This window comes from Caloenas nicobarica, chromosome 24, assembly GCF_036013445.1.
Source record: "Caloenas nicobarica isolate bCalNic1 chromosome 24, bCalNic1.hap1, whole genome shotgun sequence".
Lineage (NCBI taxonomy): Eukaryota > Metazoa > Chordata > Aves > Columbiformes > Columbidae > Caloenas > Caloenas nicobarica.
Window position 1 is genome coordinate 3,256,071 of NC_088268.1, and position 23,874 is coordinate 3,279,944.

At 49.4% G+C, this 23,874-nt stretch overlaps 1 protein-coding gene across 4 annotated transcripts in view; it reads left to right on the forward strand.

Annotated features, from left to right (window-relative positions):
• Positions 1–22,313, forward strand: part of TANC2 (tetratricopeptide repeat, ankyrin repeat and coiled-coil containing 2) — a 184,359-nt gene extending 162,046 nt beyond the window's left edge. For 3 of the 4 annotated variants that reach the window (XM_065651122.1, XM_065651124.1, XM_065651125.1), the window contains 11 exons: positions 1,180–1,365; positions 2,149–2,242; positions 6,603–6,736; positions 7,505–7,628; positions 11,615–11,790; positions 12,440–12,572; positions 13,148–13,177; positions 14,088–14,179; positions 15,617–15,763; positions 17,278–17,378; positions 19,154–22,313. In XM_065651122.1, the coding sequence (XP_065507194.1) occupies positions 1,180–1,365; positions 2,149–2,242; positions 6,603–6,736; positions 7,505–7,628; positions 11,615–11,790; positions 12,440–12,572; positions 13,148–13,177; positions 14,088–14,179; positions 15,617–15,763; positions 17,278–17,378; positions 19,154–21,101 (3,165 nt within the window). In that variant the 3' untranslated portion in view covers positions 21,102–22,313. The remainder of the gene's footprint in view (positions 1–1,179; positions 1,366–2,148; positions 2,243–6,602; positions 6,737–7,504; positions 7,629–11,614; positions 11,791–12,439; positions 12,573–13,147; positions 13,178–14,087; positions 14,180–15,616; positions 15,764–17,277; positions 17,379–19,153) is intronic. The other variant, XM_065651123.1, reaches the window with a different exon arrangement.
• Positions 22,314–23,874: the final 1,561 nt, after the last annotated feature.

A 23,874-nucleotide genomic window follows, 5' to 3' on the forward strand; every position in this document is an offset into this window, starting at 1 on the left:
TATTCCACGGGTAGCTCCTGAGGGTCTGTAATTAGCGTTCTGCGTTCTGGAATTCAGGGCTGAGGTGGGAGCTGCCTCATCCCGCTGCTCTGCTGAAGGATGTTCTGGAGAAGTCCTTGAACCTCGCGAGGTTCAAATGGCGACGTCGCTTTTGCAGCACAGAGCAATCTTTAAATATCTCCCTGAGACACATTTTCCAAACTCTCCCGTCAGACTCATCCTAGAAAAATACCCTTTGTTTAGCTTTGTGGTGAGTGTTTGGAGCTTTAATTGTATATAATGAGTCCAGTTTAAATATTTTGTCGAAGAAGAAAATTTGTGCTGATTTTTGAAGTGGAGCCTCCTGGAAACAATTTGTGGTTTCTCTATATGTTTAGCTTCAGTTCAAGAAGCAAAATATGGGTTTGTATAGCTCTGGTATGAAAGCTGGGATGACTGAAGGACTCGTTTAGATCTTGCCGTGTTGTCTGTAATAATGTGAGGACAGTAGGAAGGAAAAAAAGAATTCTGCTTTTCTTGGGATATTTTGGGAGAGTTTGGTGACTCTGACATTCATTGGTAAGAAACAGCATTCCCTCTCTGAGAATGGGAATATTTGACCTACAAAATACAATGCAAAAGTCCTGCCGCTCATAGCTCTCCTTGGGTATCCCTAAAGGTATCGAGGAAATACCCCAAAACCAGGTGGGTTTAGTTTGAAGGCCAAGATATTTGATTCTGGCTTGGAAAGTTGAGAAATACAGTAAATATTGTATTGCAGTAGTGCGGGCTGAGGAACTTCTGTCACTCTCGAAAGAAATGATACCTGGAAAACAAACTGGTTTTCCTTCCAAGCAGTTGGATTAAAGGAGATTATATCAGTGTGTACGACTTCAGTCCTCAAGAAAACAGGGTTGCTGCACTTCAGGACACAAAAAGGAAAGCGCTTTTGCAGCCTTCGAGTCTGAAGAAAGCTGACAATCATGGTAACTGACCCAAAGCAAACAGTTGTGGCCAAGAGGATGCATAAGCCTGGGGCAGAGCTGCTTTGGGAATGGTTGTTTTCTGGTCATGGAAGGGATATTTTACCAGCAAAATGCTCATTTTGCACACGTGGCATTGTTTTGATCCCGGGGCTGGAAACTCTGAAGAAACGAAGATGTGATTTGGCTTAATTGTATTTTGTCTTCTCGTTTCAAGGTGGATCACTTGGACAAAAACGGGCAGTGCGCTCTGGTTCACGCGGCGCTCAGGGGCCACCTGGAGGTGGTGAAGTTCTTGATCCAGTGCGACTGGAGCATGGCTGGGCAGCAGCAGGGCGTCTTCAAGAAGAGCCACGCCATCCAACAGGCCCTGATCGCCGCGGCCAGCATGGGCTACACCGAGGTAAGACCTTCCAGCACATCACCGGATGGGAAGCCAAGGGTTGACTATGTGTCCCAGCCAAAATATTGACCAAAGAGGGTCTTGGAGGTGGAATCGGTACCTCTGTCCTGCTCTTCCTCTCTTTCCCATCCCATCTGTGGGGTTCACAGATCTCTTGGCCAACCCTGTGGTGTGGGAAGGCGTCCAGGAGAGGAAGCGTAACAAGGTTGAGGTTGGATATTTGGAGAAGGTTCTTCACCCAGAGGGTGAGGAGGTGTCACAGCCCCAAGCCTGATGATTTTCAAGAAGCATTTGGACAACGTCCTCAGACACACGGTGTGAATTTTGGGGTTGTCCTGTGCAGGGACAGGAGTTGGACTGGATGATCCTGGTGGGTCAACTCAGGACATTCTATGATTCTAAGGCTTGAAGTCGTTGGAATAAAGCAGGGACGGATAACCAGTGTGTTCTGCGCTCTTAGGGGAGTGTGAGACCACGGAGGTTTGGGCTGCGTGTTGAGGGGAGAGAAGAAATTAAGACCTTGCTCCTATCGTGCTGAAAAAGATTTGTGATGTGGAAAATCATGTAGGTGTTCCTACCAAGAAGCAGTCTTTGAGGATTTTTGCACCAGTTGGTTTGTTTGCTAAATCGAGCTCCTCACATTTACTTGAGCTTAGATTTTGCTTTTGTTAAGCGTAATCCATGAAAACATAGGTAACGTGCTGAGATCAGAGGAGCTAATTAAATAAAGCTGGGAAATTCTTAGTAGCTAAGTGACTGTGAGTTGAACCGATTTTGTTTTAGATTGTCTCCTACCTGCTCGATCTTCCAGAAAAAGACGAAGAGGAGGTGGAGCGAGCACAAATCAACAGCTTCGACAGCCTTTGGGGAGAGACAGGTGATTTCTGTAGATTCTGTAGCTGCTTCTTGCATGTTTCTATTTGTATTTATGGGCTCTGTGACACCTGATGCGTCCCTGATCCCTGGCATTGTTTGATGGAGGGAGAAGGATCGGTTCCTCTGATTTGATTTCCAGTGATTTACAGGTGCCCAGGTGGAGCTTGCGCTCAGCTTAAATAAAACAGAGAAGTTTGGCTTTTGGAAATCCTGAGCTTCTTCTCAGGAGCGTGCAGGCATGTGGCAGCTCTGACGATCAGGCCACTAATTTCTCTGGAACATCTCACGTTAAGTGAGATGGACACAAAAATCTGCCTTTTCTCTCTTAATATTTGGCATATCTATCAAAAGCTTTTCCCTTTTTGTCTCTCCTCTTCCTCGTTATGTGCAGCACTATGACTATTAAATTGTCCACTGATTTTCTGAAGACTTATTATCGAGCACCTGGTAATTAAGCAAATGTCCTTTTCTGCAAGACCTTATTTTTATATTGATGGGTATAATACAGAAGCCCTGCTTTCTTAACTACTAGTAAAACAAAAGCAGCCATTCACCCCTTCCACTTCACACGCATCAATCATCTCCATTTCTTGAGATATTCAAACTTGGAGTTGTTAGTTTTTAGCTCCAGCGACCTCATAAATTTATCCACTGCCTTTTGTACTCAACTCACTAATCTGCTTGCATCACTGGTAATGTTCCTGTCAGGTTAATACACCAAGGTAATGTTTCTGTCTGGGTAACAGAGCACCGATTTTGATCCTGTCAGCTTTGTTTAAAAATGACACGATCCAAGGGTGCGACAGCGTGTGGCTCCGTCTTTGGTCGGGTCGCTTCTGCTTAGAAGGGGGAGGAAAAAGAAATCACAGTTATATTCTGAGCTGTTTTGTACACTGTACCTTTGAAAATGTAGCCTTGTCGGAGCCTTATAATGAATGGAGTCTAGCAGAAAGTATCGCCTGGAGCTCTAAAGGACAAAGACGGAGGGATGAGATGTCCCAGCGGGTGGTTTTGCTGCTCTGGGGCGCTCAGGGCATTGGGGACAGAGCTCCTGCACCCACAGGGACTGACAGCAGCAAGGGCATTGCGCCATTATTAGCAGAACTGGGGGCAACATATACAAATAAGCAATTTAGAAGTGCCCCTGGGGTGCAGGAGGAAAAAGAAATTGGATATGGAATTAATCAAATGAAATGAGTGAGCATTGGTAAGAGGCCAGCGGCTTTGCTGCCGGTGAGCTCACAGTTTGAAGTGGTGACCAGGCCAGAAACGGCTCATCCAAAATGTTCGCTGGGGTTCGGGTCCTGAGGACCATCTCGTAAATAGGACGGTGATCCAGATACCTTCAGACTTTGATCCAAAGACACTAAGTAACCTGCAAAGTAACCTCATGGGCAGCATCAGACACCTCAGATCAGCTCTGGGAGTTCAGGTAGTCCTGGGTTGTCTAGGTGAGCCTGGCAAAGCCTGGTATAAAGCTGCTCCGGCACTCCCTTTCACATCGCTTTATTATTATTTTCCCAAAAGCAAACAGCGAGTTTAGAAAAATTCGAAGAGAAATGCTGGTGTCCACCTAAAAATAGCAAGCTGCTCTGAAAATCTGAATCATATCTTGTCTGGGTTTTGCTGCTTGTTGCTCGTGCGTCTAATCCTCTGCAGAGCAGAGCTGACTGCCTGGCTTGGTGATATCAGCCCGATAGGCAGTGCCAAGTGACATCAGAAGTTTAGGAATTGCTGACAGCACGCTACAGCCAGCTCCAGATGGAATATTTCCCCCTGGGACAAGGCAAATATCAAAACCCAGCACAAAAGTATCTGAGTCACTTGCAATAACTCCATCAGAGTTGGAGGTACAAAGAACGACTCCAGCAAACTGCGTTTGTCTCGCTGCCAGGCTGTGAAACAGATACACGTGCTGTATAGGAGCAGTTTAATGATTCTTTCTCCAGATAAAGTTGGGTTTTTTTCTCTAAGAAAGCAGAGGCGTTCTGCACAACAGCAGAGGCAGAATGTGCTGGTGCAGATCCCTGGTGCTGGAGACTCGGGCTTGTCTGACGTCGCTCGCCGATGGGGGCACGTCCACGCCTGAAACTCATCTCAGGTTTTGTTTGAACCTTGTTTTGAGAAATGCAGCGGCTGGTTAATGGCGTTTATGCCAAGACTTTGTTATTGCACGGTGAGTGGTTCTCGTGGCGCTGCGTCCTGATGGAAAAAGCTGCAGAGTGAACGTTGCTGTTTTCAAGCCCAGGGTCCTGGTCACTGCTCCTCGGCTGGGCTTGCTGGACTCGCCTCGTTCACACTGGGCCCCGGGAGCTCTCTGCCAGACAGTAAAACTTCCAACAAAACCATTTGCATTGCTCTCATTTCCTCTCATCGCCTTTCCTTGGCTTTTCCAGTCTCCTTTCGATACACAGGCACAGCCTTACCTTGCGTTGTGGGGTTTTTTGGAGACCAATGGCTGTTGCAAGGCACATCAGCGATGTCAGAAACAGGTTGATAAGTCTATCTAGGGAGTGCTAAAAGGCTTAAATAAGCAGGACTGAGCTCCTTTTGCCCCTCAGAACGTTTTTCCATTTCTGAGGATAGATGCTTAATTATCTGTGTGAAATACAAGACGAGCTTGGACAGGTTTCTCTCGGCATCGGGCAGCAAATCCAGGTCTGACTGCTCAGTAGCACAGAAGCTTTTGAGCTTCCCTTGAGTTGGAGCTGCAAAAAGACAGGTTGGAGCTGCATACCCGCACCGGTTGCTTTGACCGTAAGGAACGGAATAGCAAAAAGACACGTCAGGCCAGGGAGAGAAGGGTCCGGCCGTGGATCAACTCATCCTGTCCCACTGAAGTATTTTCCAAAGGACATTTCATGGTGAACATCGAACACCTCTGTGATTTACCGTCTTTTCATTGCTGCAAACACAAGTCATTTTGATGTGAAGTATCTCAAATTAACCTGCAACGTTTCAAGTGCAGGCAGGTTCAGAAATAGAACCCCAAAGCCCTGCATACCGATCCCTCTGCCGTGCACATTACACACAGTCCTCCTTCTATATTTGTAGCTTACGTTTAAAACCCACATGGATCCGATTATAGATTTTGCAGTATGTTCTGCTTGTGGCAGCGAGCTGGTTTTTCTTTTAACTCTTGGTGTCTCTCAACCCCGGAGAGGAGAAAACTCAACCATCCTGTGGAACAGAATCGAGAATTAATTAAATCCCCCAACATTAACAGCGTTGCAGTTGGAAGCCCATCAACACCTCGTAATCAGCCATCCCACAGAAATGTGCTTCAAAGAAAAAAACAAGCTACGTCAGTTAGAAATAGACTCCCACCTTCTGCTCCGACTCCTACGAGAAGCAGCGGAGCCAGAGGAGCTGTGCTGAAGTGCACAGAAAGTTGGGGAGAGGAGGGAGGAACCAAAAAGTCTAAAATTAATACCGAAAAGGAGTCGAAGGCAGGTCCTATTTTCAGACTGAATGTGTCTTTTCTAACCCAACCTTACTTTCCAAGTTAATAGAGCACGTTTTGTCAGGGGAGAGCTGTCAGGTGTTACTTCTACCCACCTTTAATATTGTGAGCACCTGTAAGTAAGAGAGAATTCTGGTTTTGCACAAAGCCCCTTGCTGGTAGCACCAGTCCCGGCCAGAATTAGCATTTTTTTGGAGAACGGGTTAACGTATTCACACCATTTTTGCTCTCCAATTATTTCCCTGGTTTCAAAGATCTAAAGTGGCATATTAAAAATAAAAATCCTCTGTCCAAATAACGCTGCTCCGTGCTCGCTCAGACGGAGAAAAGCCGCAAATCTTGCTCATTTGCAGTGGCTGGCAGTGATGTGTCAGCGGCCCCAGCTCGGTCCCTCTCATAGTCAAGCTCATGGTGGAATGAGTCAAGGATAAAGGTCTTGTTTAGAAGGCACGTACCTGAAGGTCTGTGTTTTCTCTGGGCATCGTCTTCTGTGGCTTTTGCCGTGGGGAAATGGTGAAGGTTTCATGTGACAAGACTCTGCGTTTCTTTGCAGCGACACCTTGAACCTCAGTCACACGCACCTGTAGGTTATTTGATGCTTACTGTGGTTCTCCTCCAGTTTCACCGCAGCTTGCTGAAAATAATAAAAGCTGACTGTCCCAATCAGCCTCTTTCCATATTGTTATGAGGTGGAAGAGGCGACCTTTGATGTAAACTAAAGCGACGAGTAAGTGCTAGAACTGCACTACTCCAACCCGTTTCCTTCTACTTTGCCAGTTGCGGGAAATGATTGGCATTTGGGGCTCTGTTGCTTCGTTACCCAGCAGCAGGATAAGATAAGAGCAAACTCCACGGAGAACGCGGCTCTTTCCCTTGACGGTTTTTCTCTGTCCCGCAGCTCTGACGGCGGCGGCCGGGCGCGGGAAGCTGGAGGTGTGCCGGCTGCTCCTGGAGCAGGGCGCCGCGGTGGCACAGCCCAACCGCCGCGGCGTCGTCCCGCTCTTCAGCGCCGTCAGACAGGGACACTGGCAGGTGAGCGGGTCCCTCGCACCGCCGGGATGGCCTGGAGGGGAGGGGAGGGTCATCCCTTCCCTCTTGGAGAAATACGGGTAGAGAAGACAAACCCCAAGGCTTCTCAGAGCGAGAAGATGCGGTCTCGATGCTTCAGACACCCCGAGCTCTTGCTGGCTACAGTATCGTTTCACATTTTGGGAAGCAAATGGGATGCTCTTGACTTAGAAGGTGAAGGGGCTGGAGCACAAGTGTGATGGGAGCGGCTGAGGGAGCTGGGGGTTCAGCTGGAGAACAGGAGCTGAGGGGAGACCTTCTGATCTCTGACCTGCCTGAAAGGAGCTTGGAGCCAGGGGGGGTCGGGCTCTGCTCCCCAGGAACAAGCGCCAGGACCAGAGGAAACGGCCTCAAGTTGCACCAGGGGAGGTTGAGGTTGGATTTAGGAACAATTTCTTCCCCAAAGGGCTGTGGGGCATTGGAACAGGCTGCCCAGGGCAGTGCTGGAGTCACCATCCCTGGAGGGGTTGGACAGACGGACATGAGGTTCTCAGGGACACGATTTAGTGCCAGGGGTTGGGTAACGGTTGGACTCGTTGATCTTAAAGGTCTTTTTCAACCAGAATGATTCTATGATTCTGTGCCCTAATCATGCAGCAGCAATCCCAGAGGCCACCATGCCTTGGGGGGTGAGGTTTCAGGACGTGGGGACCGCTCTGCTCTTCCTTGGTTCTGGTTTCTTCCCAGCTGGGTCCCTACGTACGACGTGTGTCCTCGCTTTGTGCGTTGCAGATCGTTGATCTCCTGCTCACGCACGGCGCCGATGTGAACATGGCGGACAAGCAGGGCCGCACGCCGCTGATGATGGCTGCGTCCGAGGGACACCTGGGCACAGTGGAGTTCCTGCTCGCACAAGGTTAGAGCACGAGCTTGGGAGGGTGTTGGAGACCAGCTATGGCAAATCCCACCGCGCCGACCCCCTGTTTGTCGTGTCGGGGTGGGGACTGTAATCCCGCTGCTGGGAGACGTTCTCAGCACTTCTTGGAGAGCAAGACGAGAATAGTCGTAGGTTTAATCTTGGCTAGCCGTTTTATTGGCTGCGTTTGGTGCTCACAGCCTCAAACACACACATTTATGTTAGAAAATCAAACACTTCCCAGGTGCTTTGAGCACTGAGTTAAGAAAATGCCGCTGAACCGTGCTCAGAGCTTTCCCCTTAGACCAAAGTCAACAAATGATGCGATTGAACCATGAACATCGCCATGGAACAGGCGGGTGAGACTCAGCCACAGGGCTCGAGTTTGGGACATTTTAACACTTCAGTGCTTGTGTTGTTGCCCACGTGTTTGGCACCAACATCAGCAGGGGGGTGAGGCCTTGACACGGGCAAAGTTTTAGTGTATTTGTTGAAAATAAAAGAGAATTATTTTGAAGATAGCCTGCCCGCCAGCTTTGCACTCGCTGATTCGCTTCACTCAGTGCTTCCAGTGTCTAATAACTCTCCTTCCCTACTCAGTCAACGTTTCCATTTTACTCATTTCTGATGTACGTGTTTGAGGTGAGTCAGAACAACACGCTGCCTTCAACCTGCGTGAACATGATTATTGCTTATTTCTGTGCTTCTTTAGAGACTTTTTTTAGACAAATAGCCAATGTTTGTTTGGGTAATTTTCAAATTTCTTTTTGCTAGAAATAGTATTTAATTCTTGTATTGTTATTTGATATTTTTATTTCAGGTAAGATCCCTCTTTGGGAAGGGATATTTGCTTCGTATCGTAAGTGACTGTGTCTGACCTCTTAGCCAAAATGTGAGACACTTGAATATTTTACCTAGTAGTTGCAATAACATTTTTTCACTGTAAAGTTGCCAGACTTCCAAGACCAAGTTTCTCATTGCCTGTCTGTCTGTCCTGAGCCACAGGCCAGTGGGATCCTTGCTCTTCAGTGCTGTAACCTGCACAGGGATGTGACCAAGATCATTCTGAGGCATGAGTTTCTTATGAATTAATTCGATTAATTATTTTCTGATGTCCTGGTTTTGTTTTTTTTTAATTTACAAATTAACACTCTCTGTGTTTAAGTTGTAATGTGGCCCCTTTTGCAGCTTCACTGAATCGTGTAAAAGGCTTAAAGTAAGTGATTATTTTTGCCAGACTTGGGACCTGTGCCTGTTGCTTAGGACTGGTTCAATGGGGGATGAAAATACCAGATAATCTGATCCTGGCTCTGGGATCACCAGTGAAAACCTAAAATGTTCCTTTGACTTCTTGGACACTAAGAGCCCAAGAAGTCAAAAAGATGAAATTCTTTTTTGCTTTAAAAGATCGTGGGTTTTTTTTCTAAATAGATTAATAAACTCCACTGAATATGCAATAACACATGGTCCTGAAAAGTTAGCTCAAGCCTGGGCAGAGCACAATGATATATGGTGTATTTTAATTAAAATGGCTTTAACAATCCTGTTCAATATTTCATTAAAATCAAAGTGTGTGACTCATAAGGCATAAGCATTAATTAGTGCGTTGCAAAGCAAGTCTCATTTGACTGTGCTTGATTAACACAGTCAGCGTTTGTAAACACTTTTTATTAACAGAGTTGCAGTCATCAATCAGTTTGAAATCCAGATTTTTAGAGTTACCAACTGCTCTCGCTTTACACCCAGAAATAAGGGCCGCGTGAATGGTGAATTAAACTTCCCTGGTCGCAGCTCTGCTAAAGCTGATATTCATAGGGCTCCGTGTCATGCAAAGCAAGATGATTCTTGATGCTCATTCCGTTTGGGGAGAGCTTGATTCCTGAATCCTGTTTTCCTGCAAAAATCAATCCCTGGCTGTTTTTACTGCCTTGGGGTAGATGGTACGTGGTGCTGCTCCTTCATCCTCTGTGCAGAAAGGGCCCGACCATCCTGGCCACTCCCTGCTGCTTTTTGATGCTCCAAGCGTCAATCATTTCTTTTTTTCTCGTGGCTCATTGTTGCTTGCCTGCTGGATAACGTATTAAATCATGAACTCTTGCATTTAGCCAGTTATTTTTTTTAAGGAAGGAGCAGCCCAGCCTTTCTCAGGAGCGAGCTGGGCTTACCCAGACAAAACCTGCTGCGGGGATCGGTCCCCTGAGGTCACCTTAAACCACTTGCCCTCGAAACCATCAGTTTGTTTCGTGTCCGACTGCCTTAATGCCAAGTAAGCCAGAGATCCCCGAAGGAGCTAGAGGTGCCTTCAGAGCCAGGTGAGGTTCTGCTGGGAGCCACGGCTGCATCGAGAGCTCGGCGCTTTGCAAAGGTCTCGTCCAACCCACCTCGGAGCAGCGTTCGGGCATTTCTGAAGAATTATCCACGCACTTAAACCTTCAGCTGGCGTTGCTGCAGCGATACCCTGAAGCCTGTACATGTCACCCTGCGGTGTGTCCGTGCCATGGGACTGGGGAAAAAATGGGAAGGTTGAGGGCTGATGTGGATTTCCAGCCTTCCCTCTTATTGTAGGAGCTTCCTCACCGGCGCTGCAGGAGTCAGAGGGAAAAGCACAAGAGAAGACTTGGAAAATTTGATTGCAGGCAAGTAGCTGCTACAAATAAGGAATGAGACGAGGCTTTATCCTGAGTTGGCCTTGGTCAGGTGAGGATCATCTGGAGGGTGTCTGCAGAGCTTCCGAAGGGTTCCTGGGGGCAATGTGGGCGACGCGAGAGGAGAGATTGGGAGTTTGTTGTCATCCCTTCGCTTCTACCTTCGAGCTGCCTTGCAGCCAGCGTCCCACCTCGGCACACCGGATCGTCGTTCGTCACCTCCCTCGCTGCCACTCGGTGCCGCAGTTCGGAGATGTGCAGCGGTGCCGCGGCTGCGCCAAGAGCTCCGGGCGGAGATACCCGAATGTGGCCCAAGCAAACGTTCATGTGTCGTGCTCCTCCGCAAACAAAAAGCTGTGCAAGCCCAAGACCCATCAGTTCGCCATCATTTGGGCAATACCTCCTAATATGTGAAGCTGGGAAGGTTCAAGAAATCCACGTTACTCCCCGGCTTGTTGAGCTTTCTGGAGCCAGCGAAGATCTCACGCTGGCTGGTTTAGAGTTCACCTGCAGGAGAAAAATCCCGCAGGTCGCTGCGATTCCTTGGAGGAGCGGAGCTGGTCCGATCTCTCCCGCACGCCGGAGAGACAAATCCGTGGCAACAGGAGTTGTTCTTCGTGCCACGACGAGGAGCGTTCGCTTAATGCTGCTGTTTGGCTCTCGTGTGCGTAGCCATATGCCGTATGAAGCAACACTGACCCGTTGGTATGGCAGCGCGATTTCTTCATCCAAGAAAATGTCAAGTCGCTCTCTCCTTGGCTTGCAGTTGGCAGTAGTTTATCCCACAACGTTGTGTTTATATTGGGTAAAGTTCAGGGAGAAATACTGCTGGAAATGATGTCGATTTGGGTAAAGGGATGGGGAGCAAGGAGGGGAAAATATGTGCTTGTTTAGAAGAGCTGAGCTGAATTAACTTTGTTCCCCTTGGTATGCCCTGACCTGCTGAAGCAGCAAAATGATCTTCATCTCTGACTCACACAGGCAGGAATGGGTTTTAATTTTTTAAAAAAATTAAACAGTTAAAAAGAAAGATTGACGGCTCAGATGAGGGACGTCAAATCCACCCTGCTGCTCAGAAGCTGTTTGCCAGAAAAGCCTACGGAGCTAGGTGTGAAAAAGTTTACAGCTTGGTGTGAATAAACTCATTTGCCACAGTTCCTATCGGTGCATTTGAAGTTGCCGTGGAGGGTGGGATTCACAGGGGAGAATTGTTAATAAAGTAATTAATAATTATGTATATAGCTGTCTGAAAATAAGCTGTCATCACTAAGCGGATGGTTTGTTGTATCGTAGTGTTCAACAACAGGGAGCTCCCGAGTGAACGGACGCTTGTTGTTTCAGGTGCCTCCATTTCCCTGATGGACAAGGAGGGTTTGACAGCCCTCAGCTGGGCTTGTCTGAAGGGACATCTCTCCGTGGTGCGTTCCTTGGTGGAGAACGGGGCTGCTACCGACCACGCGGACAAAAACGGACGCACCCCGCTGGACCTGGCAGCTTTTTACGGCGATGCTGAGGTGGTGAGTGGCCTGTGATGCACACGGAAGAAAACTGGCAGTTGGTGTAAAGCCTTAAAATCATAGAATCACAAAATAGTTTGGGTTGGAAGGACTTTCAAAGTTCACCCAGTGCCCCCCCTGCCATGGGCAGGGACATCTGCACCAGCTCAGGTTGCTCAGAGCCCCGTCCAGCCTGGCCTGGGATGTCTCCAGGGATGGTTCAGCCACCACCTCTCTGGCCAACGTGGGCCAGGCTCTCACCACCCTCAGGGCCAACAATTCCTTCCTTATGTCCAGCCTGAACCTCCCTCCTTTAGTTTCAAACCATCACCCCTTGTCCTATCGCAACAGGCCCTGCTCAAAAGTCTGTCCCCATCTTTCTTCTTGGCCCCTTTTGAGTCCAGAAAGGCTGCAGTGAGGTCTCCCTGGAGCCTTCTCTTCTCCAGGCTGAACAACCCCAAAAAATAGGACAGTTCAGCTTGATGTAGCAACAAGCATAGAGACTCCCGGCCCTCCATACGTGCAAGTGCTTCCATAGAGGACAACACATGAGACCGCAGAACCCTCAGGCCCTCTAGAGCTGGTTTTAGCCCAACCTTCGGCTGCTCGTTCATCGCCAGCAGCACCCAAAGGTCAGGAGCAGAACTCACCGTCGGGCTTCTCCTTGCAGGTTCAGTTTCTGGTGGACCATGGAGCCATGATTGAGCACGTCGACTACAGCGGGATGCGACCCCTGGACAGGGCGGTGGGGTGCCGCAACACCTCGGTCGTCGTCACCCTCCTGAAGAAAGGAGCGAAGATAGGTAGGGGCAAGGGGACAATCCGCTGTGGGCTCGGTGCTCAGGCAGGACTTGGAGCCATGGGGTTGGCTTCCTAAAAAATATCAGCGTAACACAGAGGTAGCCCCAGCTGCTGCTTCGTACCCCGAAAGCAGCCGGCGAGTCACGCCTGCCTTCTTCTCTTTATTAAAACGGGGAATATATATATATTTTTTTCTTATTACTTAGCAAAGTTTTTCCTATTACTTAGCAAAGTTAATCAATAAACAACTGTTTCTTTGGCAAGGTCTTTCCTCTGGTAATGCTTTTTCTATCTTTACTAGTCTTGAGTCGACAAAACGTACTATGTCCATGCATTGCTGTGAGCTGCTGCATCCCCGTGCTCTGTGTACGCTTCCAGACCTCAGTGTTACCTGCACTGCGCCCACAGCCGCTCACGTTACGTTTTCCTGTGAAAAGGGATTTTGCTGGTGCATTGGCTTCTTTGCTGCCTGCCTCTCACAGCTGCTTTTTTCCTTTCTTTTTTTTTTTTTTCACCTTCATCCATTTTTTTTTCCCCCCTCTCTCCTACAACTTTTTGTTTTCTCCTTTCTTTGAAGGTTGTCAGACGTTACCGAGTCGCCCACGAGGTATATCTCATTGCTGTCAGCATCAGCTTCGATCTGATAGCTTTGTCAGCCTTGCTTTCCTCCTGTTTGATTTAGCCTGCATGCGTCCCCAACACCTCTAATCTTTTAATTTACCTCACCTTCAAATAATTTTTTTAATGACTGTTGCAGAGAATAACTTGAACTCAAAAACTAACCTCCTTCCCCCAAAAATGTACTGAATCTACTTATAGAATATTGTTGACTTATTCTTCACCCACACTAATGAGTTGTCCCCAGATTTTTGCCACTCCTTCCCTCCCGGTATCACACCTTGAGGTGACAACTGGCTGTGCATGGGGGGTCTCCGTGTCCCCAGCGTGTCCCCAGCCCGGAGCCACCGGCCCCGGCACTAGCAGCACTTAGACACGACTTTCACTTTGTGGTATTTTCCAACCTTAATGGATTTTCTACTCTAGTATTTCACATCTCGTGAAGTTGGAAATCACAATCCACTTCAACACCAAGCGCCTACCGACAGTCGAATTGCAGATTTACACCTCCAGAGATGTTAATTTAGATATACGTTCATGTAACCACTCTGATTTTTCCTTCTAAACCCATTTTATTCCCCGGCCACGCTGTTTCCCCCCGAGCCGGTTCCACAATCGGCACTGCCCTCTTGTGGAAACAGCTCCGGTCATCTCCCTAACCGTCACGGCGGTGGTAATTAGGATTAGCCTTAATGACCGCAAAGGCAGATGTGGATGACGTTAATTTAAGTGCGAGAGGAGTTGTCAGCTCAATCATTTGGAGCGCTCTGCCCTTTGACCGTGCCAAGTTGTTCTCTCCAGCAGAAATTCCCACCCCAGGATAATTTTTTCCACCCAGCTTCCTCCCACCCTCGCATCGGATTGAGTTTTTTACCCATCATGCATCCTGTACACTGCAGGTCCAGCCACATGGGCGATGGCCACCTCCAAACCAGACATCATGATCATCCTCTTGAGCAAGCTGATGGAGGAGGGAGACATGTTTTATAAGGTGAGAAGAGTGGGTTTTGGGGAAAAAAATGGAACAGATGCAGCTTGCGGTGTAACTTTGTGCAAGGTTTTCTTGCTGCCGTAATCCGTGGCAAGAAAAAGCTGCTGCTCACGGTGTTCCTCATGTTGCAAAATGTTTGGTTTCGGTTAGCGGGGTTGGGGAGGGGGGATTGATTGCCCAAATCTGTAACGAAGCTGAAGCAAAGCCAAATCTCTCCGCATTCTGGATCGGAGCCAGCACTTCATTTCCTCTCTGAAAACACCAGAACCCAAGTGTTTTACAGAGATTTGGAGCGCTGATGTCATCGCATCAGATCTGGCGACATTGTCCTTACCGGCAACGTTACAAGGCAGTGAGATAGTGTATCCCCGAACAACTCCTGGAAGAACCTTTTTTGCAATGCAAACAGGTTGTCAGGACACAGATGGCTGTGCCGTGTCCTTTAGCCCATGGGAGACGTTCCACAGAGATTCTTTTTGGCTCCATGTTTTATTTTAAGCCGGTCTTTAAAACCTGGAGATTTGCACACACACACAAAATGTGCAAGTACAACAGTGATTCACTGTTAAGCTCCAAGGGTGAAGCAGAAAATATGCAAAGCTGGCATTGTAACCAAAGTTCTCTACCAGAGATACATGATACAGCTGAGAAACCGGAGTCTAAAAGGTTTCAAAGCTCACTGTTCGTAGCTGCCAGATTTATGTCTGGGTCATCGTGAGCTGCACGTGTCCTAGATCCCGTGTTGCCCTCTTTCGTTCACCCTGGCTGCCGTGGCCGCCCCGCTCCAGGGCGCAAATCGTCCCATCCCAAAAATAGGTGCCCAAATTAACAGAGATGAGTCACCCTTTGAAGGTGACTGTTGCGTCCCAATAACTATAAAAGGAACCTAGTTGATGGGTTTAGATGTAGACACCTAATTTTTAGACATCTAAAGTCCAGGGAGATGAATTGCAGTCTGTTGGTCCAACTTCAGAGCCACACTAGCACTATAATATTTCTCTTTGCTGTTGCAGAGGCTTCCCCAAGGCCCGAGAATTCCACCCAAAGTCCCACACTTCATATTCTTTACGCTGCCAGGTGCTTATTAAGCTTTGGGTGGGGGATTTTCTCCAGAAATGGGTTCTTGAGCACCCAGCTCAAAAGACCATCCATCCAGAAACCAGATGGAGTTGTAGCGAGTTAACACAATTTCTGCTGTGGTTCCCACTTACAAAGTGGGAGACTCAACTCGCACAAGGCATCTGCATTTCCAGATTAAATGTTCCCTTGATCCAATGTTCTGGCTTTCCTTTCTAGAAAAGAGCTAAATAGTGAATACTAAATGGTGGATGCTTCACTATTTACCTTCACCACCCAAAACGCTCATGGGGCTGGTGAGTGAGTTTTCCACAGTGAAGTTATCCAAGCATGTTTTTTGACATGTTCTCCTTCTATTAGAAAGGTAAAGTGAAAGAGGCTGCCCAGCGCTACCAGTACGCTCTGAAAAAATTCCCCAGGGAAGGGTTTGGAGAAGACCTGAAAACGTTCCGTGAGCTGAAGGTCTCGCTCCTTCTCAACCTCTCCCGATGTCGAAGGAAAATGAACGTAAGTGCCCCCACCCTTCATGGCCTTAAGCTTTGTGTCCGTGCACAGAGACGTGTCCATCCTGAAACGGTGATTTGACCTCTTGAGATCTCCCCTCTGTGCAACCTGGTTGTCCTTCACAGAGCACTGACATTTTCTAATTCCAAAAGGAGTAATGATTTAATATGCATTTCTGATGATTAAAAATTCATTGCTATGTTTATAGCTTTTTGAATTTTTTATGACTCTCTTTTGATGGTGATGTGAATTGGGGGTGGAGGCACTTTCCAGATTTCTAGGGCAGCGGTGAGGGAGGAGCCAGGAGATGTGCTGCTTTGAATACTAATTAATTTAAAATGAAGGAGCATATGCTTAGGGGGCCAGCGCTTCCCCAGGGCAGTGACTCATCCCGAAACACCCCCACATCCTCCCTCTCCTCCCAAAGCCGCCAGATCCCTGTCGCTCTCCCCGCTCCCATCTAGCAGCATCTAGCGACCGGCTCCTGCAGCGAGTCTCTTCTGCCAGCAAAGTGCCACCTGCCCCTTGCTCTGCGCACAGAGACTTTCACCTCTACAACTTCAGTTCTCCGTAGTGAAAAGTGAAATCTCCGCCAAGGCCACAAGCCAGCGAAGAATGCACTGGAGGGGATGGGATTTTTGGTGACGACTGCATTTCTTTGAGCTGTGAGGGTGACAGATGACAAGCCACGGAAGTAAAAATCTTAATGCTGGTGAACAAACACAGTTTGTAGAAAAAGTGTGAACCTTCCCTTTAAACAAGCCAACTTGTGGCTAAGCCTAAAGGACGAGATTTTCAGTTTACTCTTAACTGGGGAATCCCAGGTTTTGTGGTAGAAAATTTCAGGGTGTTTTAATTGCTCCTGCAAGTTTTTGCATCTATAGATGAGACCGCAGAAGGTACCTACCTCTTGACTGCACACCCGGTTTAGTCTCTTAGACAATATCCTTTCAGTAGCTGCTACTGGAGGAGCAGTGGAATGGGTGGCACTGGTAGGAGACCTTTGCGACTCCTGTTTGTAGCTACCAAGGCATCGTAGTCCCTTCACGTGCAGTTTTATTCAGCCCCTTCAAGGTACGTCAGGGTGTTGCGGAGTGGGAAGCGGAGGGCGTGGGAAAGGTTTCCTTTTGCTTTCAGCCACGGAAAAAAACCCCTTTGTGAGATTACATTCCAGCCTCCGCAAGACCAGATGTTTCCTCAAGGCTGCAGGTTGTTGGAGAGGGTTCGCCTGCGCTTGTTGGGGACGCAGTCGATGGACGGAGCCGGTGGCACGCTGGTCTCCGTGGGTGCTGACAGCGTCCGGCATTACGAGAGGCCTTGGAGTCTTTGGACGTTCCATCATAGCTTCCTGGCTGTAAATTACATCAAATCCATGTGAAACATTCCAGTACTGTCCAGTTTTCCGAGTTTACATGCAAAAAAAAAGTCCATATTATGCTTGTTTTCTTCCCAAACCGTGTATATTTTTATTTCTATATCTATTCAGTTACTTATCTGCACATCTGTTGTAATGACAGGATTTTGGAATGGCGGAGGAATTTGCTACTAAAGCACTGGAGCTGAAACCGAAATCTTATGAAGCTTACTATGCAAGAGCAAGGGCCAAGCGCAGCAGCAGGTGAGGAGACAGAGAGAGAAAAATGTGAAGGGCTTGTCTTTTCAACACAGCAATGCTGGCGTTCACCAGGCCAAAGGTGTCCCCATGGGAGAGAAATGGCAAAGGAACATTAATTAATTGGATTACAAACCTCTCAAATTCCCAAGTAACACCCCTCACTCATTTGATTATTTCTGGAGGAGCTGAATGCAAATGTTTTGAGAGCTTCATCTTAGTTGAACTTTGAACGTCTCGCCACACCCAGGTTGGGTATTCTTTTGAAAAATACACTTTAGTTTCAAGCACAACTGGGACTTGAAGCAAAATATGACTCATGGAAGCCCTGTGGCCTGTGTTACGCAGGAGGGCAGACTCATTCATCACAGTGATCTCTTCTGGCCTTAGAATCGATGAATCTCTGTCCTGCAGCGGTTTTTGCGAGGCAGAAGCTGCTGCTGAGCTGTGACAGTGACGGCGCAGGCGGGTGCCAGCCGGGGAACTCCCAGATGGAGCCCGGAGGATTCCCTTGGTAACCTCCCTGAAGGCTAAAAGATTCCTTTTGAAACCGATCCTAAATGAGCAGGAGGGCTCTGCTTTGGAGTCCTCTGCTCAAGGGTGGGGTGCGCTGTCACCTTGGTTTTAAAGGACACCAAAATGACACAAGCGGGCTCCTGGCCCAGCCGGTGCTGCGCTGCCTGGTCCACCACATCGTGGCGTGGGAGGTGAAGCCGTGACCTGCTCTGCGGACGGGTCCTGCTAGCTGACCACACTGACCCAACGCCTTTCCTTCCACGGTTTCCCCCCTCATTGTTTCCAAAATACTTGTAAGGAAGCGTAAGGACCAGGTTCCTTTCCAGACGATATCAGCCTCCCCACATACAAGCATCCTTTTCTCCCCAGGTCTCTCCAGCAGAAACCGTCACCACTTCGGTTTTTCTTCTCTCGTTTCCCAGTTTGCGCCCAGCAGCAGCACCCTGAGCTCGGCACAATCCGGGGAACAGGAGTTTTTTCCTTCCTCCGCCTGGTTTCGAATGGCTTGTGCTAAACCTTAGGCTGGTGTTAGGAGGTACTGGGGACCTTTTCTCTGCAGTCGTCCCCGCAAGGTGACAGTCACGTTCAAACAGATGTCCCTGTAAATGACAACCCCCTTCCCCGAACCCCCACCTCCCTGTGACTCCTCACAGGCGTCCCCGGGGTCCTCGCAGGCTCCTGACCTCGCTCTGTTCCTTCCTTCTGAAGAACTTAGCCGAATCCGTTGCAAAATCGGAGACACAGGCCTTGCCGAAAGCGCTGACCCGCGGGAGCCCCGGCGCTCCGGGGCCAGCCCTGACGCTGGGTGGTCTTGGCATCAGGCAGAAGTTACATTTGCGCTGCCGTAAGCGCTTGCAGCTCCGTCAAAGCCGCCCTTGTTTACAGCAGCGGTGAGCTTGGCTCTTCGTTATCGATGCTTTTGGTTTCCCCTTCGCTAACACAGCGGCAAAGCTTGTGGTGGTGCCATGAGGAGTAATTAATGAGCCTGTAACGCAGACCGCGGAGGACAGGCATCTTTGTTAGTCTGGGTTGTGCCATCTCAGGCTGGTGTTCCCTCTTCCCCAGAATGGCTGGCGGGGTTTTCCTTCAGTTTGGATAAAATAAACCCAAGGGAGGCACATAAGACAGAGTTTGAGAGATGCAGAAATCACAGACACCCGCCTCGGTAACACAAATGAGCCGCTTAACCCTCGGGAGCCTCCGGGAACGGCTCCGTTCTAATCCAGAGTAACTCCAGTTCTCGTTTCTGTCCCTTTGTCAAGCAGGCAGTTTTCCGCAGCCCTGGAGGACCTGAACGAGGCCATCAAGCTGTGTCCCAACAACCGGGAGATCCAGCGGCTGCTGATGCGGGTGGAAGAGGAGTGCAGGCAGGTGCAGCAGCAGCAGCAGCCGCCGCCGCTCCCGCCGGAGCCCGAGCCCGAAGCGCAGCACGAAGAGCTCTATTCCGTGCAGGACATCTTCGAGGAGGAATACCTTGAGCAGGATGTAGAAAACATTTCCATTGGCTTGCAGACCGAGTCCAGGCCGAACCAAGGGCTGCCCATCATCCAGAGCCCACCCCCGTCCCCAGCTCACAGGGACTCAGCCTATATTTCTGGCTCACCTCTGGGCTCTCATCAGGTCTTCGATTTCAGGTCCAACAGCTCCGTGGGTTCGCCGACCAGACAAGGGTACCAGTCCACGTCTCCTGCTCTGTCTCCGACGCACCAAAACTCACATTACAGGCCCAGTCCTCCACACACGTCCCCTGCTCACCAGGGTTCCTCTTACCGCTTCAGCCCGCCTCCCGTCGGAAGCCAAGGGAAGGAATATCAAAGCCCACCACCTTCTCCTCTTCGTAGAGGTCCTCAGTATCGCGCCAGCCCCCCAGCAGAAGGCATGAGCGTTTACAGGTCTCAGTCCGGTTCCCCGGTTCGTTATCAGCAAGAACCGAGCGGGGTCAGCCCGCTCCCCGGTAGACCGAAGTCTCCGTTGTCCAAGATGACGCAAAGGTCCTTCCAGATGCCCCAGCTCCCCGTGGCCGTGCCGCAGCAGGGCCTGAGGCTGCAGCCGGCCAAGGCGCAGATCGTGAGGAGCAACCAGCCCAGCTCGGCCGTCCATTCCAGCACCGTCATCCCCACCGGCGCTTACAGCCAGGTCGCCCACTCCATGGCCAGCAAGTACCAGTCGGCGTCGGGGGAAATGGGGGTCAGCCAGAGCAGGCTGGTCTACCAGGGCTCCATCGGTGGGATCGTAGGTGACAGCAGACCCGTGCAGCACGTTCAGGCCAGCCTGAGCGCCGGAGCCATCTGTCAGCACGGAGGGTTGGCTAAAGAAGACCTTCCGCAGAGACCGTCCTCGGCGTACAGGGGCGGGATGCGGTACAGCCAGACCCCTCAGATCGGGCGCAGCCAGTCTGCGTCCTACTACCCGGTGTGTCACTCCAAGCTCGACCTGGAACGCTCTTCCCTCCCCGCCAGCCAGCTGGGCTCTCCAGACGTGTCTCATCTCATCAGAAGGCCCATCACGGTTAACCCCAGCGAAATCAAGCCTCACCCGCCGACTCCGAGGCCCCTGCTCCACTCTCAGAGCGTCGGCCTCCGCTTCTCTCCCTCCAGCAATAGCATCTCCTCCAGCTCCAACCTGACTCCCAATTTCCGCCCTTCCGCTTCGATTCAGCAAATGGAGATTCCTCTCAAGCCAGCTTACGACAGAGCGTGCGATGAACTTTCTCCGGTCTCCCCCACGCAGGGGGGTTACCCCAGCGAGCCGGCGCGTTCCCGGACCACGCCGTTCATGGGCATCATCGATAAAACGGCTCGGACTCAGCAGTACCCCCACCTCCATCAGCAGAACCGCACCTGGGCTGTGTCGTCAGTGGACTCTGTCATTAGTCCGACGTCTCCTGGCGGTCTCCCCCAGCCCGAATCATTTAGCCCGCCTTCTTCAATCAGCAACATTGCCTTTTATAACAAAACCAACAATGCACAGAATGGCCATTTGCTAGAGGATGACTATTACAGCCCCCATGGGATGCTGGCCAATGGGTCCCGGGGAGACCTCCTGGAGAGAGTCACCCAAGCCTCCTCGTATCCCGACGTCAAGGTGGCGAGGACGCTGCCGGTGGCACAGGCCTACCAGGACAACCTCTACAGGCAGCTCTCCAGGGACTCCCGGCAAGGGCAGACGTCCCCAATCAAACCAAAGAGACCATTTGTGGAGTCTAATGTGTAAAAGACGCTTGTTGGAGTGAGACCCCCCTCATGTTTTCAGCACACACTTCCAAGCTTGATTTCCATGCATATTAGTATTATTATGATTATGATTATTTTTATTTCTCTTTGGTAGCTACATGCCCGAGTTTCTCCGGTACTTTGTGTGGTGGTCAGACAGCCATGCACGTGCTCCAGCCCTTTCGTTCCCCAGCTGACCGTGAAGCCGACAGCAGCCAAACCACTTTCGTTTGCCCCGTTCCAGCTGAGTTCCCAATCGGGATATCTTAGTATGCGGTGCGGGGTGGTCCAGAAATATCCCCTACGCAGCGGGAGGTAACCAGCTCTTTTTTTTCGAGAGACAATCGCGTTCGATTTAAATTGATTTATTGTGTCTTGATGAGTTTTTACTCGATTCTGACGGGAATCGGGAGCAGAGCAGGGATCGCAGGAGCCTTTCCCAAGGCTGCATCCGCGGGTCGTTCGGCTTTTTGCCCCGCAGGAGCAAATTACCCGCAGCGAGCAAGGGCACGACGTGTGTTAATGCCGAGTAGCTATGCACAAAAACCATCCCGCTTCATCTGCTTTGTAGCAGTCGAATCCGAATTGGATTTCGTTGTTATTTAATCGCGTCGTTGGCCAGACGGGGTGGGGATCACGCGATGCTTTGCTGCTTTTTGAGCTACCTGCCGTCTGCCCCAACACTGGGTTGCTCTGCGGCATTTTACGAGCGTTGAGAGATTAAAGTTGGCCCTTTATTTGTGTTTTAATCGAGGGAATTGGCCAGAAACCTCTTGCGCGTGAACCGGGATTGCACCAGCTTCTTTGCACCGTTAGCAGGCGGCTGCACCTCACGCACAACACCGGGTTGGCACCAGGACGCTTTAACGTTTGCGCTTTATTTCGTGGGGTATTTTACTTGCAATGGGGGAAAAAAAAAAAAAAAAAAAAAAAAAGGATCGGACTTAGAAAATGGTGTTCAAGGAGGAAAACTGCAATTTTTAGGTGGTGGGTTTTTTTTATGATGAGGATGTGTGATGTGGCGCGATGGTTCCCGAGACAGGAGGGTCCCTCAGCACACCCAGCCCGTCCCCTGGGATCTGTTTCCGAAAACCTTGGAAAGCGACTGCCGGGCCCCCTACCCCTAAATGACAGAGACCGCGTTTTGCTTTTTAAGGACCTATAGTTAAAAGAGAGTTATTTATAATTTATTTATGCAATCTATTTCATGACATTTTGGGGGGGGGGGTGGTTTTTTTCTTTTTTTTTTTTTTTTTAGATGAAGATCACATCAAGACAGTGTGAAAAGCAGAGGACAGTTCCAAAATCTTTTTTTATAGGATTTTCAATAACGTTTCGGTTATTCTCTGAACTTTTTTTGGAGGGCGGAGGGACTTTACGGATTCGTGTATTACCGGTGGGTTTGTAATCGGCGTTTTCGGTTACGGTGGGACGATCCGGGGGGAGAACGACAACCCCGTCGCTTGTTTTAAAGCAAAATACAGTGCCTGCCGCCGATGCCGAACCTCACTCATATCAACTCCGGAGCGATTTGCGGGCGGAGCGGGACCTTTCGGTGTTTCCAAAGGGCTAAGCGAAGAGTTTGCAAGACTTCTCGAACCAAATCGCGTATCCCCAGCGCGACATCGGTGCGGCTACATCCATTTACACCAGCTCAGGGCTTGGCCCGAAACTCTTGGGCAAATCCCGGCTTCCGTGGGGCTTTATCTTAAATTTTTCTGCGTGGATCGGCACATCTCGTTGCTGTTTCGTTGCCTAATTTGCTCAGACTGGGCCGCGCGTACCTCGGGATGATGGAGTTTTGTGTCTCGTAGACACGTTGGGGGCGTTCGGGGGGTCTTCTTCATGGAGTTTGGAGATTTTGGGCGCTCTTTTGGGTGATTTGGTGTTTGTCCAAGCCAGTGTTTGGATTGAGGTTGGTGTTTTCTTTCTCGAGGTGCAGCCCAGTGCTCTTTGCTTTATTACAGGGCTCTGTAAATGGGGGGGGACACTGGGGGACCCCTCGGGAGGACGGGCTCCCCGCGGCCATGGGGATGCTCAGCTCCATGCACTATTTCTCTCCTCTCAAAGGGGAGGCGATGGCTTTTTTTTTCTTCCCCTCTTTTTTGAAGCAACGTGTTCTGCTTTTGCGAGGAACAGCCCATTTCATACAGTGCACCCGTAGCCAGGACGCGGGTCTGGAGGAGCAGCAGCATCTTTGCTCCAGCTTCCCCGAGCCAGCGGCTTCCAACCTTGAATCACTTAAAGAAAGGAAAAAGTAACCAAATTCCCAGTTCAGTCCCTATTTCACGTGGCCGTGAGCCGGTTCTCTGCGCCGAGATGCGAACGGGACGGTCATCCCAAAACGGCCCCTCTGTGTGTAACTTTTGGGTTTATGAAGATGTTTTAAGGGCAAAAAACAAAAAAGCAAAGAGCTCACACTTGCAGCACCAACACCAAGCTGAAAGGCGGCTTAAATACTGCGGCGTGCAGGTTTTTTTCACGATACCACGTGTTAACATTTTTTCACGGGATTCTTGCACTAATGGTTTTCCATCTGTTCTCTCTGTAAATGGGTGCACTTTACTGTTTGAATTTGTTACTATGAGAAATACTGGATATTTAAGCGTGAGTAGTGTCTTCATTAGAAAATAGCAAAACAGCTCTTGTCTCTTAGTGTATTTTTCAAAAAAAAAGAGAAAAGAAACGAAGCAATGAATCATAACATTTATAGCACAAGAACTGACTCTTGTATATAAGCATCAACAGATTGAGTAATTTTTAAATACAAAATT